General features: G+C 42.0%; 1 protein-coding gene across 12 annotated transcripts in view; it reads right to left on the reverse strand.

The window, feature by feature from the left end:
* Positions 1–2,457: 2,457 nt before the first annotated feature.
* Positions 2,458–16,032, reverse strand: part of SERPINE2 (serpin family E member 2) — a 57,409-nt gene continuing 43,834 nt past the window's right edge. For 6 of the 12 annotated variants that reach the window (XM_072042755.1, XM_072042752.1, XM_072042753.1 and 3 more), the window contains 8 exons: positions 12,665–12,940; positions 9,940–10,167; positions 8,648–8,842; positions 5,973–6,171; positions 5,730–5,830; positions 4,667–4,753; positions 4,015–4,098; positions 2,458–3,140 (listed from right to left, as the gene is read on the reverse strand). In XM_072042755.1, coding sequence (XP_071898856.1) covers positions 3,103–3,140; positions 4,015–4,098; positions 4,667–4,753; positions 5,730–5,830; positions 5,973–6,171; positions 8,648–8,842; positions 9,940–10,167; positions 12,665–12,920 — 1,188 coding nt within the window. In that variant the 5' untranslated portion in view covers positions 12,921–12,940 and the 3' untranslated portion in view covers positions 2,458–3,102. Of the gene's footprint in view, positions 3,141–4,014; positions 4,099–4,666; positions 4,754–5,729; positions 5,831–5,972; positions 6,172–8,647; positions 8,843–9,939; positions 10,168–11,344; positions 11,465–12,664; positions 12,941–13,548; positions 13,842–16,032 lie in introns of all 12 variants that reach the window. The other 6 variants (XM_038183484.2, XM_038183482.2, XM_038183483.2 and 3 more) reach the window with 4 other exon arrangements.

Here is a 16,032-nt window from a genome sequence, read left to right on the forward strand (position 1 = left end):
AAATAATGCAGGAATAGGCAGAAGTAGGCCCAAGCAGCATGAGCATTCATATTAGGCTTAGTACTTCTGGAGACAAAGGGAAAAAAAAGTTAACCACTTAAGACTGAAGGCATATTCCTAAAAACCTTTCAGGAGAAGCTAATTGCTACAGAAAGGGTTAATAAAGCTACAGTCAAGCACATGCCCAACACTAAAACATCAAGCTTGGCTCTAGTTACTCTGTCAAGCAGGGCTAGAAATTTGATATGAATCAACTCCCAGCACTGAAGAGCATGGAGTTTTTACAGCATTAACAAGCAAGGTTTTAGCAGTTAACCTAACACTGTCCTTCCCAGCCTCTTCTTCCAGTTCCCCTCATCCTAATCTCCTTTGCCCAGTTTAGAGGCAAAGACCAGTATTAGTTCAAACTTGCTTTTGGTACACTTTTCTTCAAAGCACTGAAAAATATATATATAATAAAATTCTCTAGTTTCAGTAACAGTAAAGCTAAAAAGCCTTTTTCTGAGTTGTGATGTACTTCACTCATGTACTGCAGAACCTTAAAGCTCCAAAGTAGCTGGTGCATGGGACAGTTTGTTTGCTCAGCTGAGACAGGTAGTCCTGGTCCCATCAAGCTGAGTAATCCTGCTCACACTTGGACATATTCTTCAGTGTCCAGTTTTGGCCTGATTGTGAGAAAGGAAAATAGTGAGTTATTCGCTGTTCAGTGTTGTAAACAATCATCTCCTTTTACAAGATAATTCTAGACTAATAGAAGGGACCAGAAGTTGCTTACAGAGAACCTGTGTTAAGGAAGATCTGAAAACTGAAGTCATTGCATTTGCTTCTTGCCCAAATCTATATTCCAAGCCTGCCTGCTGCACAGAACACACACACTGCTTATGTGTGTAAGCACTATGGGAGTTCAGTTTGAGTGCCAACCCCTTAGTAGTTGAATTCTTACCAGAAATATCAAATAGAAGCAACTGAAAAATTCTCTCAGAATTTAACTTCAATACCAGAACAGCAGTTCTGCTGTTCTGAAGTACAATCCCACTGCTCCACAATGCTAAAAAGGTACATTGCACACCAGCAGCCTTTTCTCGCTCTGGGAAGACACACCATGCTTTTTGAATCCCAGGTCTTAGCTATGTAGTTCAAGGCAATTTTTCTCAATTTTTGCAGGAGAAACAACACTGAGCTAGACATAAAGCAAACCAATGAGAATGGCACTATTATGCAGTACTAAGGTTTTTTTATGCAGTACTAAAGTTTTGTTATTACTTCTGCTTCTTACCTCTACGGGACTACAAGGAATCAAAAGCAAGCTAGCTGGGAGAATTGTCCTACTCAGCATCAAAATCTTTAGCATGGTTCACCTTCTCTTCAACAAGATGGGAAGACAACTAGATCATATTAGCTTTTTCTGTCACCTCTTTGGAGCTGAGTGCAGGAGACAGTTGTGAGCATGCATTGCCACCACAAGAAAGCATGCAACAAGAACACTTTTCTGCTATTTTATGGGGATTATCTGATAGTCACCTAACACATCCCATAAAAAAAAAAAACAGCTAGCAAGTAATCTTGCTAAAAAAAAAGTAGTTTGCCATAATCAAATAAAAGATAACAGATACTCTCCTTATAGAGCTGCTTTTTCACTCCTTTCTCCCTTGTTCTAAAGTAGGTACGCATGCTTTTCCTATGGCAGTATATTATGAGATCTCATCCTGCTTTTTGTGTCAGGTTATCCCTGGCCACCATAACGTAGTCAGGTATCTTCTGCTAGAAGCTTGTTCATTTCACCTCGTATGTCCTTACCTGTCAAGGTCAATCAACTCATTGGCTGTCCAGCTTGTGGAAACATACAGAGATCAACTGCTTAAACCAGTGCTGAGCCTGTGAAACACTGCAGGAATTTCTCCCCACAGACCACCATCAGCCAGCCTCTTTTTACTGTGAAAGAGCCCTTAAGAGAAACAGCTAATATCAATAATTTGCCTTTCCATCCAAATCCCTAGGTTGCCACAGCAGCAGTACAACATGCTTTCAAACAAAGAACCATCTGTGACAAGCCAAAGTAATTTACTGCTTCTTTTGAAGAGTTTCGCACTCGTGCAAATCTTGCACAGCACTGAAGGTATGCAAGTGTACATAAAACCTACCTCATAGGAAGCAGGAGAAAAGGCCCCAGAAGAGCAGTGAGGTGTCCTCATGTGGCAGTTTTAGTAGTAACTTGGACTTGGTAAATACAAGGAGTTAGCTCTTCAGATGCTGAACCCATGGATAATTCAACCACAAAAGAATGACTTCGGCAGAAAGAGTAATCAGTAGCAGGCCATAAAAAAAAGTGGTACCAAAAAAAAAACCAAAAACAAAGGATTTCTTCCTATTTCTTTCAGTTCAGAAGGAAGTTTCAAATAAGCGCTTTGGAGCAATCTGGACCCAAATGCCTTACAGTACATCCACAATCCACAACACTGACTGTTCATAATGCATTTTTATTTTTTTCCTTTGTACAAAAACAAATATAAAATTTAAATCCAATAGAAAGTGTATACTAGCAATGACAAGTTTACATTACAATAAGACAGGACAATGCGATGTGTATCTAACACCACATTAGTTTTAAAACTCTCAGTGATACATGCACTATATAAAATAAAAACTGCTAGAACTTTTAATCTATTTCTACTAAGAATACCCAGGTATCAAGATAGTCAACAACCAAAAGTAATCTTGATGGGGGTATCTACAAAATTAAACCTTTTCCACACACAAGAAGAAACCAACATTAATAGAAACGCTTGTCATTCTTTGTTAAAATCCTCTCACGAAAGCCGTACATAAAATTCTTAGTAGATACAGAAAAAGCTCAAAAGTTTGTTAGCATAGGTAACCATTCAGTAGTTTAGAGAATCTTTTAGACATTTTGAAGAAATACTGTAGTTTTCAATCCGTATTTTTCCCCACAAAGCCAGAACTACATCGACTCCTGTTTGAAAACCTAGTCAGTGGTTAAAACTAGTTCTTGAGTGAAGTCAAAGAGTAGTGTACAAAATATTTAACAGAACATGGGTGTGTCATATGAGTCTGTTTGCTTCTCGAAGAAAGTCTTTTCCACATTCAAGGTTTGTTTATTTGTCCCATAAACAAGATTGTACCTGAGGGAATGAAACGAAAACTAGGATTACCACAGCCTGCGCACAGAGTTAAACTTTTCCATGAAAGCATAAGAGTCCACAGAACATGGTCAAGCCACCTCATCACAGTTTTGTCTATCCTCCCCCAAGTTTGTTAGCTCTGAGTAGACAGCAGAGAAGCGTATGTTTGGATAGGTGGCTGGCTCTCATTTCCAGACACACGGTTCTTCTGATGCTCTGCCGAGCCTTGGGCTGGGGACTGCTGCCAGTGCTGGCAGCTGTATCTCGTTGCCCAGTAGCTAGCGTATCTATCATCCACATGGCACTGCAAGAAGTTCACATGCTACTGAAAGTAACCAGCTTGGCTCTGTTCTAAGAGTCAACTCACACTGCAAAACACCCATGACCACTTATATTTGTACACTCGCATCTGTTGATGGCAGGCCAGGCAAGCAATCCAGGTCCCTGAAGTCCCTGTTTCTATCCTTGGTCCTTGCACTAATTTTACAGTCCATCAGAAAGCTGGGCCAATTCACTAATTCACTATCAGCAGTAGAGCTATTTTCTCTCCACACCAGGGAACTAGGACCATTAAAGATGGTACTCTTTTGTACCCATGAACTTGCCATGTCAGTTTTCTAGCTTTGCAGCCAATACTCTTCCCTGTGCTGAGCTGTATTCTAAAGATAATCTATTGTTAAAGGCAAAAATAAACTTGTAGTAGTTATACTTCCAATTACTTCCAATAGTTCTTTATTACCACTCAACCCCCACAACCCCACCCCCAAGCAACAGCTATTGAGTAGCTCCAGACTTTTCCCATCTGGGAATTCTTTTGTCTGTTGCATAGCTCATATTTAACTTCCAAGGAAAAATACATGCAAGTACTGCTTACCTGTAGGATTGTGCCGGATGAAGAATACAAATGGCCTGTCTACTATGAACCAAGGAGGAGATGACCTGGCTATTAAAATTGCAGCTTGCAAAGAGAGATAAGATTTGAAGTTAGACAAAGCATGTAACATAAAACAGCATATATTCTCTTAAAGTGCAGTTTCCTTGTGTATACTAGGAGTTTATACAGGCAGAGATAAACAGCTGAAGTCTTCCAGCTTAGACATTTAAAGAAGCATAAGTCACATTTTATGCCTACAGGAAGCATAGGGAAAAAAAAAGACACACAAGGCCCACAAAAGGCTGGAAGGAAGTCTTGGGTTATCATACACGGAGGATCTACAAAGGATATAGCAGCTTACTCTTTGCCACCTGGATAGCCAGGAACTTTATACCAGTGACCAAAATGTTAACTATTAGAAAGAAGTTTTCCAGAATAAGGTAAGCCTGTTTTTACTTCCTAGAGGACACCAATGCTCTGATCAATATCAGCAAGTTGATATTCCAAGGAAACTACATAATACAAAATCAAATCAGTTTATATTCAAGTAAGTCTACTTGGAGACCATTGCAGGAAGTGCTCTATCTTTGCTTAGTGGCATAGCCTTTTAATGCAGTTTTCCAGTCTGCTAGTTATCAGTAGAGATGCTTACTTGTTGCTGCAGAAGCTTTGGTTCCATCTTCACTAACTTCAATTTTTGTTTTCTGCAGAACATGAGATACATGAAGACCTTCTGTTCCTGAAAAAAAAAGAACAGTATTTCCAATAAAACTAGCAGTAAAATCCTGAAGTATCTTGTAGCTAGCAGCTACGCTAGCATAGCTAATTAAGAGGTGCTATAATCCTGCTGAAATCTCAATGCTGTTAAGAACACTACTGAATACAGTCACTAAGTCTATAATTACAAAAAATAGAGAATAAGCTATCTTACTCCTCACTCCTCCCCAACTACTAGCCTCTATTGTTTTATGGTCTGTTAGAAAGTGTTTTTTTCCCTGCAGTCATTTCTTTATCTGAATTTAAGTTACATTCACACTTATCTCATTGTTGAGAGGCAGAAAGCACTTAGCAAGACACCTCGCTTTCATTAAAACAGGAATTTGTTTTTCCAGTTAAGGTAAGCAAGCACAAGACAAACTTCTTTGTTACATCTCTGTAGAAGCTTAGAAGTTTGATGGAAGCAGAAAACAGAGATAAGATGACATTTCAAGCTCATAGCTTTAAAAGTGTCTACACATGGTTTTCAGATACTGGTATTTGGAGCTCTTTATTTGGTCCAGTTGTTTAAGCTAGACATTTAGTCCATTCCTTTCCTACAGTTTATGAAAAATTAAGTTTTAAATTAATATTAAGTACATACTTTGGGGAAAGCTAAATACTAATGCAGTTGCATCTTCAATTATGGTCTAAAGCACTGTTGTAAGTCTTTCCATGATTTTAGGCAGTGCTTAGGAGCCTTGGTTTATCAGATCAAATCTTAATTTGAAAAGCTCATCAACGTGATTTACTGCTGTGATGCAAGGCAAAAGAAAAGACACGCAGTACTCAGTAGAAGCAAGAAGCCATGCTCGGCTGGGTACAAGACAGTACTTGGCTTCAGTGTCATGGTAACACTTACCCAAGACAGAATAGACAACTGCATTGGTAAAACAGCACTTCATTCAGTGCCAGAAACCATGAATAAAGACAACAATGGATTCAGAAAAATAACTTACTTGTTATTTTTGCAAAATTTGCCTTTGACTCGTCAAACATATCTGTAATACCAAGTGCTTTCAGAGGGTCCTTTAAGTCCGTTTCCGCTACTGCTGTAAATCTAATTGGAATAAACAAGAATATATCAGAATTATGCAGAAAAGTTACTGTTAAGTGCTATGTCTCTCCTGTATCAGAGGAGTTATACATATACTTCCTCCCAAACATTCCTTGAAGGAGAAATCAGTGATACGAGTACTTACTTGGGTAAAATAACCTGCACTCTTTTTGCTACCATGGTTGTCATCCAGCTTCCTATTGTCTTTGTGCTGATGTGGGGAATGATAGCAGAGAGTGGTGTTGTGCTTTCCGTAGGCAGAGCAATTAACATACTTATCATTTCTCCATGGTATGGCAATTCAATTATATTATACCACAGCTCATTTGGAGTACTTGTAGTGCCTAAAAAAGAGCACAGATAATGAGATCTAATTCCTACAGCCTTAAATCTCTATTTTATCTTCAGATACCTACTGCTATAAGAGTCTGCTAAGAAAGCTTTTCCCCACACCTTAAAGCTGATTCTAGAGTCACAGACTGCCTAGCTCCCAGCTAGGCATCTCTTCAAGGAAGTGGCATGGCATCTCTATGGATGCTGGTTTGACAAAAAGCACAACTGGGATGATACTGTGAAGCATGATACCTATTCAGGTTTTATATTTTTTTCCCCCAGACAAGCCTCATCAGCCCAGATTGGAAAGCCAGCTATGCTAGAAGTCACCAGGTCCATGAATCAGCTCAGATTTACTGCAACCAAGATCAAACAGATTTGACTGAGCACTGAGAAGCAAAAAGCAAAAAAAAAAAAAGCAGCACATTATCTTTCTAAATTGATGAGATCTTTTGAAAAGCTCTTTCTTCCAAGAGTGATTAAAATAGCTCCTGTTTGAAGGTTTGAAGTAGTCAGTTGCATTTACTTGATTTACTTGCTTAATAAGACTGCTTCATAACAAGATCCTTCAAGGTAGTGGAGAACAACCACTTTGAGGTAACAGAGAAGGCCAAGTAGGTAAGAAGGAATGAGATAGCAACACCTCTGAGTTAGAGCAAGTGCTGGAAAGACTGTTTAGGCAACCCTCTTTTCCAAGTTCCCATTGGTTGCTGTGGGATTTTTGGCACATGGCTTTCTACATGAGTTTCAAGTGAAAACTTGAACTACAGACAGGGCTTCTGGCAAAGCTTTTGGATAGCAATAGGATTTTATCATCTTTCCCCTTTCTTCATTTGAGTCTGCACTTGTCAGCCCAAACTGAAAATTGAAGTCTTCATCAGAAATTGACTCTTGTTGCCAGGACAATGCCTTGGCTGAATTTGTATTGCTAGAAAACCAGTAGCTTTGCACTTATTAGGCAAGAATTGCATCAAGTTTTGTAGTTTATTTCCTTTTATTATGGTACTCAGACTGTGACCTCCGGATCAAAATAACGGTTGCAGAAGTCACTACGAGGAAGTGACAAATGGTAACCTCTCCAACAGAGGAATATCAGTTTCCTACTCTGCTGTATACTGCAATCCTTACCACTGAGACATCTTAGATCCCATCACTTGGTTACAAACGATGCTTAAGTTGTTCATGAAATTTGAAAATGGATCTTAAAACTCTTAAAGACCCAAAGGATAGAAGTTCTTTGTTAGGATATCCAAAGCTGCCCAACCTAAAACAAGTTTTAACGAAGGAGTACTTCTCTTGCTCTTTTCTAACCTAGTGACGTTTCTAATCTGAGTTTATACCAACGTAATGAAGCTTTTTTTTTATTTTAAAACCAGCATCAAGAGAATAATGAAAAACTTTGAAGATAGGCTTGCTAAAGCCCGTCTTTAGTTATGAACTTCCTTCAAAGTCCACAGATAGAGCATACAACACAGTAGGCTTCCCCATTTCCCCCAAATCACACTTGAAGCAGCTATCTGAAGTTCGACATTCTCTAACACGTGTGGTTTTAAGATGAAGTTACAGCTGTTTACTTTAACACAAATCAGCTAGTATTAGCAGAGCACTACTGACAGTAAAATTAGGTATTCAAAAGTATTATCAGTGGGTCCTTTTTGTCTGCTCTTTTGGATTTATCGACAGTTATATTTCCAGGCCTATTCCTCATACTGTCAGTAGCACATAAGGAAGCAAGTTCCAGACAGCACTGCTCTCTTCTAAGGACACAACAGAAGATGTTCTTTCATCACAGCCTTAGTTTCTGACCATTAAAAATCCCCACACATTTACAAAGCTGAAACTCTGATGTACACTGTTAGCTGTATCAAGCTGCATATGTCAGCTCTGAGCATCTCAGAAGTCAGGCCAAACCTGCTGAGCTACTTCTCTCTTGTGACTCAATTTGAATTTGAAAAGCAGCTTCACACCTTGAGCAATACAGCCAACACACTAACCCTGTACTCTGCTGGCTCCCCCAGAACCGTTGACTGTACAAACCCCATTTCTTTACTACACAGTGAAACGCAGACTAATTCTACCCTAGTCTTTTACATACAGCTCATCACCAGATAAACCTCAAGCTTCTGTTTCTGTAGGAAGGTCTCCTTCGTTCTCATCCCTTAAAAAAAATCTTCCTACTGCAAGGTTTAGGCAACACGAAGTTTTCAACTTCAGTACTTCACATTTTTCTTTTTGAAGACAACAGGATAAGACAAGTACTTTGTTAGAGTGTTTGACCTTAAGCAACTGTTAAATACCTTTAACAGCAACTTCCCCTATACCTCACCAGTACAAGATGCTTTCGTAACTCAAAGCCTCCAGAATCAGCCACAGTAAACAATACTATTGAACACCACATTTACAGCAAACTCTTTGGTTTGAAGGAAAGGAGCAAAGTTTTACAACCCTTCTTGGGTATTTAGTGGTAGTGAGGGTTACTGAGCTTACCACAGCGGAAGATAGATAATTGGGACAGCATGGGAACTTGGTAGGTCTTCCCATCAGCTCCATAAAATGGACGTTTCTTTGTATTTTCAGGTCGAAATCGGGATTTCCATAAGCCCTTGAAATACACGGCATTTACTAGAACCAGTCTGGTCAACCCATCAACATCATCTGGAGCTACAACTTGATCGATCATACCTAAAGAAACAAAGAAAGACTGAGTACGCGCTGTGTTAGCACTAGTCAGTTGTTCATAAAGAAACTGAAGCACTTACTCCTTTAAGCCTTTTGATCTGTGAATGCACCAACCATTCATCGTGTAATACATTTGAGATTCATGCAAGCAATGGCTGCATTCTTTTCTTTGTCAAAGAGCAAGGGATACTTAGAAAGCAAACATATGTAGGTAGTCAATAGACCGATGTTATAGCTAACGGCATTATGCTTTTCAGCGTGTGATCAGATCCAAGATTTAAACTAAGCAGGTAAACTTGGTAAGAGTTTCAGCTAAAGCACTTCCCCCATTCACACCCTGCTTGTAACACTGCTACGCAAAGCTGGTGGCATGGTAGAGAAAGAATTTGACAGCCTTGCTCCACAGATGTCACATCCAACATCATTAGCAACACTCCTCACACCCAGGAGGCAATGGATTTAACTCCGAGATCCAAACATGGTTCTAGTTCTGTAGTTCCAGACTATGTTGCAAAATATGACATCTCAACATATCTAAGCTTGACAACTAGATGGCAACAAGTTTGAACCATGAGGAATTCCACCAAGGCAACGTTAACTAAAAGTCTTCTACTAAACATGACTCTACTAAACAACACTGACACATACTTGCAAAGATTTAGGGTACTAACTGCAAAGGCTGAACTGCTCTAAAGCTTTTTAGCAGTCTGACTTTGAGTTACCTGCTTCTGAGTTGCTTTGCAAGCACGTCTGGCAACACCTAACTCCAGGAGAACACTGTTTGGATTTCTTGCAGGTTGAATGAAGGCAGGGAGCAGCAGAAGCTCCCTGAATGCACAGACAGATGGGCTCATGTACACACATACACACACAGACACCCACCCCTGTCGAGGCCACTAGGCAGACACATCTGCTAGAGTAGTGGGACTGCAGGTGACCAGCCCACAGGCTCAAAGCATTACACACGACAGCTTAAGGACAGTATTCAACTGCAAGGCAAAGCTTTTTCTCCCTCCCTAATCTTTCTCCAGTATTTCCAACCACAGCTGAGCGGTCTGAGACGCCATGCTCATGCGCTGAACACACTCGCTAATACTCACCCCTTGTTTCATTTTTCACCCACTGGTTGATGGAATCACACGCTGCATTTGGGTCCTCGAAGTCCACGCTCTTGACGCTGCACTGAAACACCTCTTTGTTCCTTGTAACAAAAGGCACTTCCATTTTAAAGCCACTCTTTGCAAATACTGCATTAGCAATTGTAACAATGTCTTTATTCTTTTTTGAGACTATGAGCCTGTTTATCTTCTTTAACGCTTTACCAACTCCTAGTCGGAAAGAACAGCAAGTTTAATTTAGAATAAAATGACAAACAAACAGTTACCTTACATGCAACTATTAACGACACGAAATCTCAGACTAAGTGCTGGTGTAAAGACCAAAGCAGATATTCTGAGGGGGCTTCCAAAATACCCGTATCTGATCTCTCATCTGGAAGAGACTATCATTTTACAGCAAATACATTATTTTCACTGTGATGTCTGCTCCCCACCTAGTGGTCTGCACAGAATGCTATTGACGATGCTGAGGATAAATACTGGGATTCAAGTCTCACCGTGGAATTACCACCCGCTCTTCCACAGAAGAGACTACTCTAAAATGTAAGGCATGGTATATAAACCCATATAACCTGTCAGCTATGTGACAGTGACGGAAGAAGCTGACAACTCAGTCTGATCACTCAGAGCCAACATGATTACAGAATTATGCAGGTAGTTTTAAACCTCAGAGCAAAAAGCGTTGTTTTCTCACCATTCTCCCTCTCCATTTACTAGAGAATACAGGAAGATGACAAAACTTCTATACAAGGTTCAAGTAGAGCCTTAAGTCAAGCCTTAGGCCAGGACATAGTCTTTAAGGAAACTAAATTTGCTACAAGCAAGTGTTAATCCCTCAACACAGGAGCTTGCCTTTAAAGAAAAAAGAAAAGCAGCGTAGGTTCCAGTGCTTACAGTCAAGACCTTTAGGATCTTAGTGCAGCTCATACTGAGTGCTTGCTATCTCCATCACTGCATGTGAGAGGATGCATATGGCAGCATGGAAGAACTGTCATGTTCATCATCCCCAGTTCTCCCTGATGTTATAGCTTATGAGTAAGCGCTTGTCTACACAGGGAAGCTATCGCCAGTCAAGAAACAAAACGATCAGCCTTCATGTCGGATAGGATCCTTGGGTGGCTGTTTTTATGGCAGTTATTAATGGGCTCCTTGTGTTTGCCAATGCAATTTAGGCAGGAACAATTCCAGACTACTTCCCTATGTAGACAAACTTCAGAGAAGAGCTACGAAGGGAGCGAATTAGTCGGGTTATTCTCTTAGCTGCGTGTAAGAAAAAGCCTCAGATGGCTTTGCTGTTTATATCATGAATGCTTTAGGAGTACCGTTTGTGTGAAGTTGTATATGTTCACTCTCCAATATTATGGGCAAATTCTTTTGGAGAACATACCATAACAGAGGTTCTCAAACTGTATTCTGTGGACCACTGGTGGTCCACGGAGCACTTGGTGGTGGTCCGGGGAGAGCTGGCTGGTCTCATGATGCTGGCTCTCCTCCTTGCTTCCAGCTGCTAAATTGCATTAAAAGACAGCTAAAGATAAATTAAATACTTTCCAACTATTACCTTTCTAAAGCAGTTGCCATATTTGCCAAAGGACTGTAAGACTGCAAGGCAATCTTGAACAAGAGCAGAGGAAGTCTGTGCAAAGAGACAGGTAGCATCCCATAACAAGCCTCTGTAGCAAGGTACTGGCTACCTTCAGAGAAGTTTGAGAACCTCTGTCTCAGAGAGAATTAGGAAGTGTGCAAGCCAAATAAAACCAGTTGATATAATGCTTCAAAATTTTTGTAAGTATTCATAAAATTTGAGCATTCAAATGTTCCTAAAGTTGGTTATCCCATGATTGGAACTCTAAAACGTTTAGATCTTAAACTGACAAATCAATTTGCTGTACTTTAAACCAAAACAGCAAAGCAAATGAAGACAAGACATGTTATATAACAATGCTGCTCAAGATTTAAAAACACACTTACCTTTTGGAGTACTTCCTATGCCTGGAAGGAAGGCAGAGTGCCGGCACTAAGATGTTAAGTCTTGCTGGCAAATACTCACAAAAATACTCAGCATGCAAAGTAAAGCAGCAAGAACCTTCAGCCTACACCCCCTAGAGGGGCAGAGATTGGCAGAGCAATATAAACACGCATGCATGCAGTGTCAGGAACAGGCAAGCAGAAACATCTGTTTCAAGAAGGCACTACAAGAACCACAGGCTTAGGGATCCTGACAGCAGAAACATGAGTGAACAAAGCTGAAGAATAAAGTCCAAAGTATCAATTGTATGGTTAGAATTTGCATTGGTTTTAACACCACAGTGAAGTCATCTATTGCCCTGTTGTCTCAGAAGTCATAAATTCAGGGTTGTTTAATACAGCCTAAACAGGGTAGTGCAGCTTTCCTGCACAGGGCTGGCACTGGACCTCCATTTACAGGGTTCTGGGAGACCACTTTGCAAGGATGAGGGCAGTTCTGGCCAGGGCCAAGAAATCATTAACAAAGCTGCTAATGAGCCAGTTCAAGAATTTGTAGATGTCCATACTTGAGTTGCCAATTAACTTCAAACATGTCCACTTCTTGCTTCAGTAACAGAGTTAATATGTTTATGATGCAATCTCCCAGACTTTTAAAACTGCCTCAAAACAGCATGATTCCAACACACACAACCAACACCACAACACAAACCACACCCAGAGAACCTTAGGAATCACTGACCATTTACACTGTATCTCATCATTGTTGTCAGCTGCTTCTTTGTCTTGCCATCAGCACCCAGCTGCAACACTCCCAGAACAGATGCAATCCCATGAGGAGAAACTACCACGTTGTCCTGAGGCTTGGCTTTCACTATCTGATTGAAGACCTGGATTCCAACATCGGAGCTAAGTTCCTCCAGAGGATAAAAGCTGAACTGGGAACACACGGATGTTAAAGTCCCGAGGAGAAAGAGAAGTGGGAAGTGCCAGTTCATGATTTCTGGTGTGGAATAACCTGTAAGAAAACAAGAGGGGAAAAGTCAAGTCAGCTTTTGTGGGTACATCATTTTCCATCCTCTCGCACCCGCTGCCGCCCCCCTACCAAGCTCTGTCAGCTCTGTGTTGCAGATAAACTGAGCCTGAGGATAAGTTAGTGCTGAGGAGTGTGGTATGGTCCTCGCCCGTGGAGATACACCGCACTAGAACATTTCATAGATCATTTTCTGCAGTTAACAGAAGCGGCACGTGTACATATGCAAACAGGCCTTCTGTTGTGGGAATTTACACCTGCCTAGAATAACAAAAGTTAGCTGCATAATTGGCATTTTTCATGACGGGTAACAGGAGGAAGACGTAGACTGTAAAACGCAAGGTTCAGTTTGGATTTTAGCCTTTACTTATCTGCATAAGAAAAATCAAGCAGCTCGTGGGGGCAGAAGGAAGTTTGTATTCAGAGTGGGGCCATTCTTCACCCACAGATCCCAAGGCTTAGCACAGGTCAGCACTGTTACCCCCACGACACCATAGAAACTGGGGCATAAGCAGCAGCAACAATTTGTTCAGGACCTCTCAGCAGCTGATTAGAGAACCAAGCCCAAATCCTGAACACTGTGTAATATTTACCTACTGGGCTCTATTTCCTCCTCGTGGACATGTATTCAATCCCCTTTTTGTTAGGGCAAGCAGGCACTTACAGGAATAGCCATGCAATAACCTTTTCCATGAAGTCAGGCCCTCCCACGCATCCTTCAGAAACTGAGCCACATTTCAAAGACTTTCAAGTTTCACGGCTCCAGTACGGGCTTCCATTTTCAGCCCAAGAAGGGAGCCGGTTCCTCAGCTGAGCACTCTGGTGTTAGCCTTGCAGACACACCGATGAGTCAACGAGCAGCCCAGCTCACCGAGGGCTGAACAGGCTGCAGAAAGCACACCGCTGATTAACGAGCCATTTGCATACCACAGGCAACACCTAAAAATAGGCCTCTCCTCCACTTGAGCCTTCTGATCACCAGTACGCGCTCACTCTTCTGGCTTAAACCACCCCGGAGCTGGAGGCCAGCGGGGACTCGGTGTTGAGCAGCGAGCATCTCAGCTGACAGCACCTCAGCAGCCTGCCTCCCACTCGCAAGGAAGGGCACGAGGCACCGAGGAGCTCTGCCATCACACAGCCTACCTACGCTGCGAGTTCAGACCACGCTGGAGCACTTGGTTACCAGAAAGCCAGCTGGTGTTTCTATAGATTCGTTTAATCATCTTTTAATAGCACGTACTTTGACTGTGCTAAGACTTGGAAGCAACAAACACAGCATTTCCACTTTCTTTGCCATTTCAGGAGGCGCAACGAGCCTCCTCCAGCTTGCTGTTGGAGGCACAGAACCGAACACTGACCACGAAGGAGCAGAGACACATCTCTCCCCCAGCCCAGCTAGGGATAAATGGGATGTATCACCGTTAGCAGGGCACCTGTCCACTGATCAGGTTATGTCAGAAGTGAAAAGGCTGTCCTGTACAGCTCAACAGCCTGCCTGCTATTAAACAGCCTTCCCTAGCAGACTTTTTTAATCCTCCTCTATCCACTTCTGGAGTCCCCGTAGAGCAGTTCCTTCCAGAGGAGCCCCATACCAGCACCACCTGGCAGCACACAAACCTACTCTGAAGACTCAACCGGCCTTGACCCTATTGCAACAACTGAGCTAAAGGTGACGGATCAGACATGCAGGAAGGAAGCCCATGGGTCACCTCCCCGGTGTGTCCTGGGCCTCACGGCTGGCTACTGCAGGAACCCATCATGGGCAGCACCGGCAGCTTGACAAGGAAAACGACTCTGTACTTTCCTTTTTAATGGTAAAAGATATTCTTCATTGAGTTCTTGGATATGAATATATACAAACCATGTGAAATCTCCAGCTTTGTTCTTAGAGAGGAGGCTGCCTCCCTCTCCCAGGCAGAGCTGCCTCGCGGGAAACATCACCTCTGAGCTTGCCACTCAGAAGACAGAAAAGAGACGGCCAGCAAGCCACCAAAACCTACCAGGAAGCCCAACTGGTAAATACAAAAAAAAAATTGATTCCAGTATTAGTCAGACTTCTACCTTTATGTAGGACATTGGCAAGACAACGATACTAGAGCTTCTTAGTAGATGTACTCACGACCAAGCAAACAGTTAATGCTGGTGCAATGCCTCCTGTCCCACGCAGCGATGGAGCCCCAGCACTGCACAGAGCACACAATCCAAGCTTTTGAGCTTGCCTTTGATAGCAGCAGCTCCACCTGATCCAGCTGGCAAACCAGGAGGGAGCTGGCCCTTGGGAGCACACCTACCTGTGGCACCTTACAATGCCCAGAGCGTATTACGAGGGAGAGAGCAGGGTGACATGTCTGTGAAACGAAGAAAGCTGTGATTTATCATCACTTATGTGCTGCATCTGCACAAGCCTAATTGAAGGCAGATATTTTTCCTTTCCCTTTAAGCTACCACAATGTATTGAGTCCCATAGTTATTTTTTATTTCTCTGGTGACAGCTCCCAGCAGCCGTGCATTTCCCCGTGACACGTGGGGAGCCTTGTCAGAGTAACATGACTCTGCTCCCAAGGCCACTGCTGCAGGATTCTGATTTTTATTTTTCCAAGTGAGAAAGCGATGGCCTCCTGCGCCTGGTTTCCCCAGAAACCACCACGCTTGCCCAACCTCTCCCTCCCGCTATGCCATTGGGAAGGGCTGGTCTCTATTTCAGAGCACAATCTCCAGCAGATACCTACTAAATAAATGAAAACAAGGTCTGCACTATTCTGAGCACAGGAAAAAAGTAAAACCACTTTTCAGAGATAGTTACTGAGCAGTCCATGTTTGGACCTGCCATGCCCACTGCGTAACCCGAAGAGCTAGCTGAGGAGCTAATTTCATCTTGGAGCAGAAGCAGCATTCATATATTAATGCTCCTAGTGTGGATTGCAGTATATTCAACTTTTATGCAGTTCAGTAACAAGAAGTGCATTTGCATATCCTGAAAGAAACAGCTTAATCACAGTGCAAGGAGGAAAAAAATAATCTAAAAAGGATGTAGGATGTGTAGGATGGAAAACAGTTGACCTGCTACACAGAATACC

This window comes from Anas platyrhynchos, chromosome 9, assembly GCF_047663525.1.
Source record: "Anas platyrhynchos isolate ZD024472 breed Pekin duck chromosome 9, IASCAAS_PekinDuck_T2T, whole genome shotgun sequence".
Taxonomy (NCBI): Eukaryota; Metazoa; Chordata; class Aves; order Anseriformes; family Anatidae; genus Anas; species Anas platyrhynchos.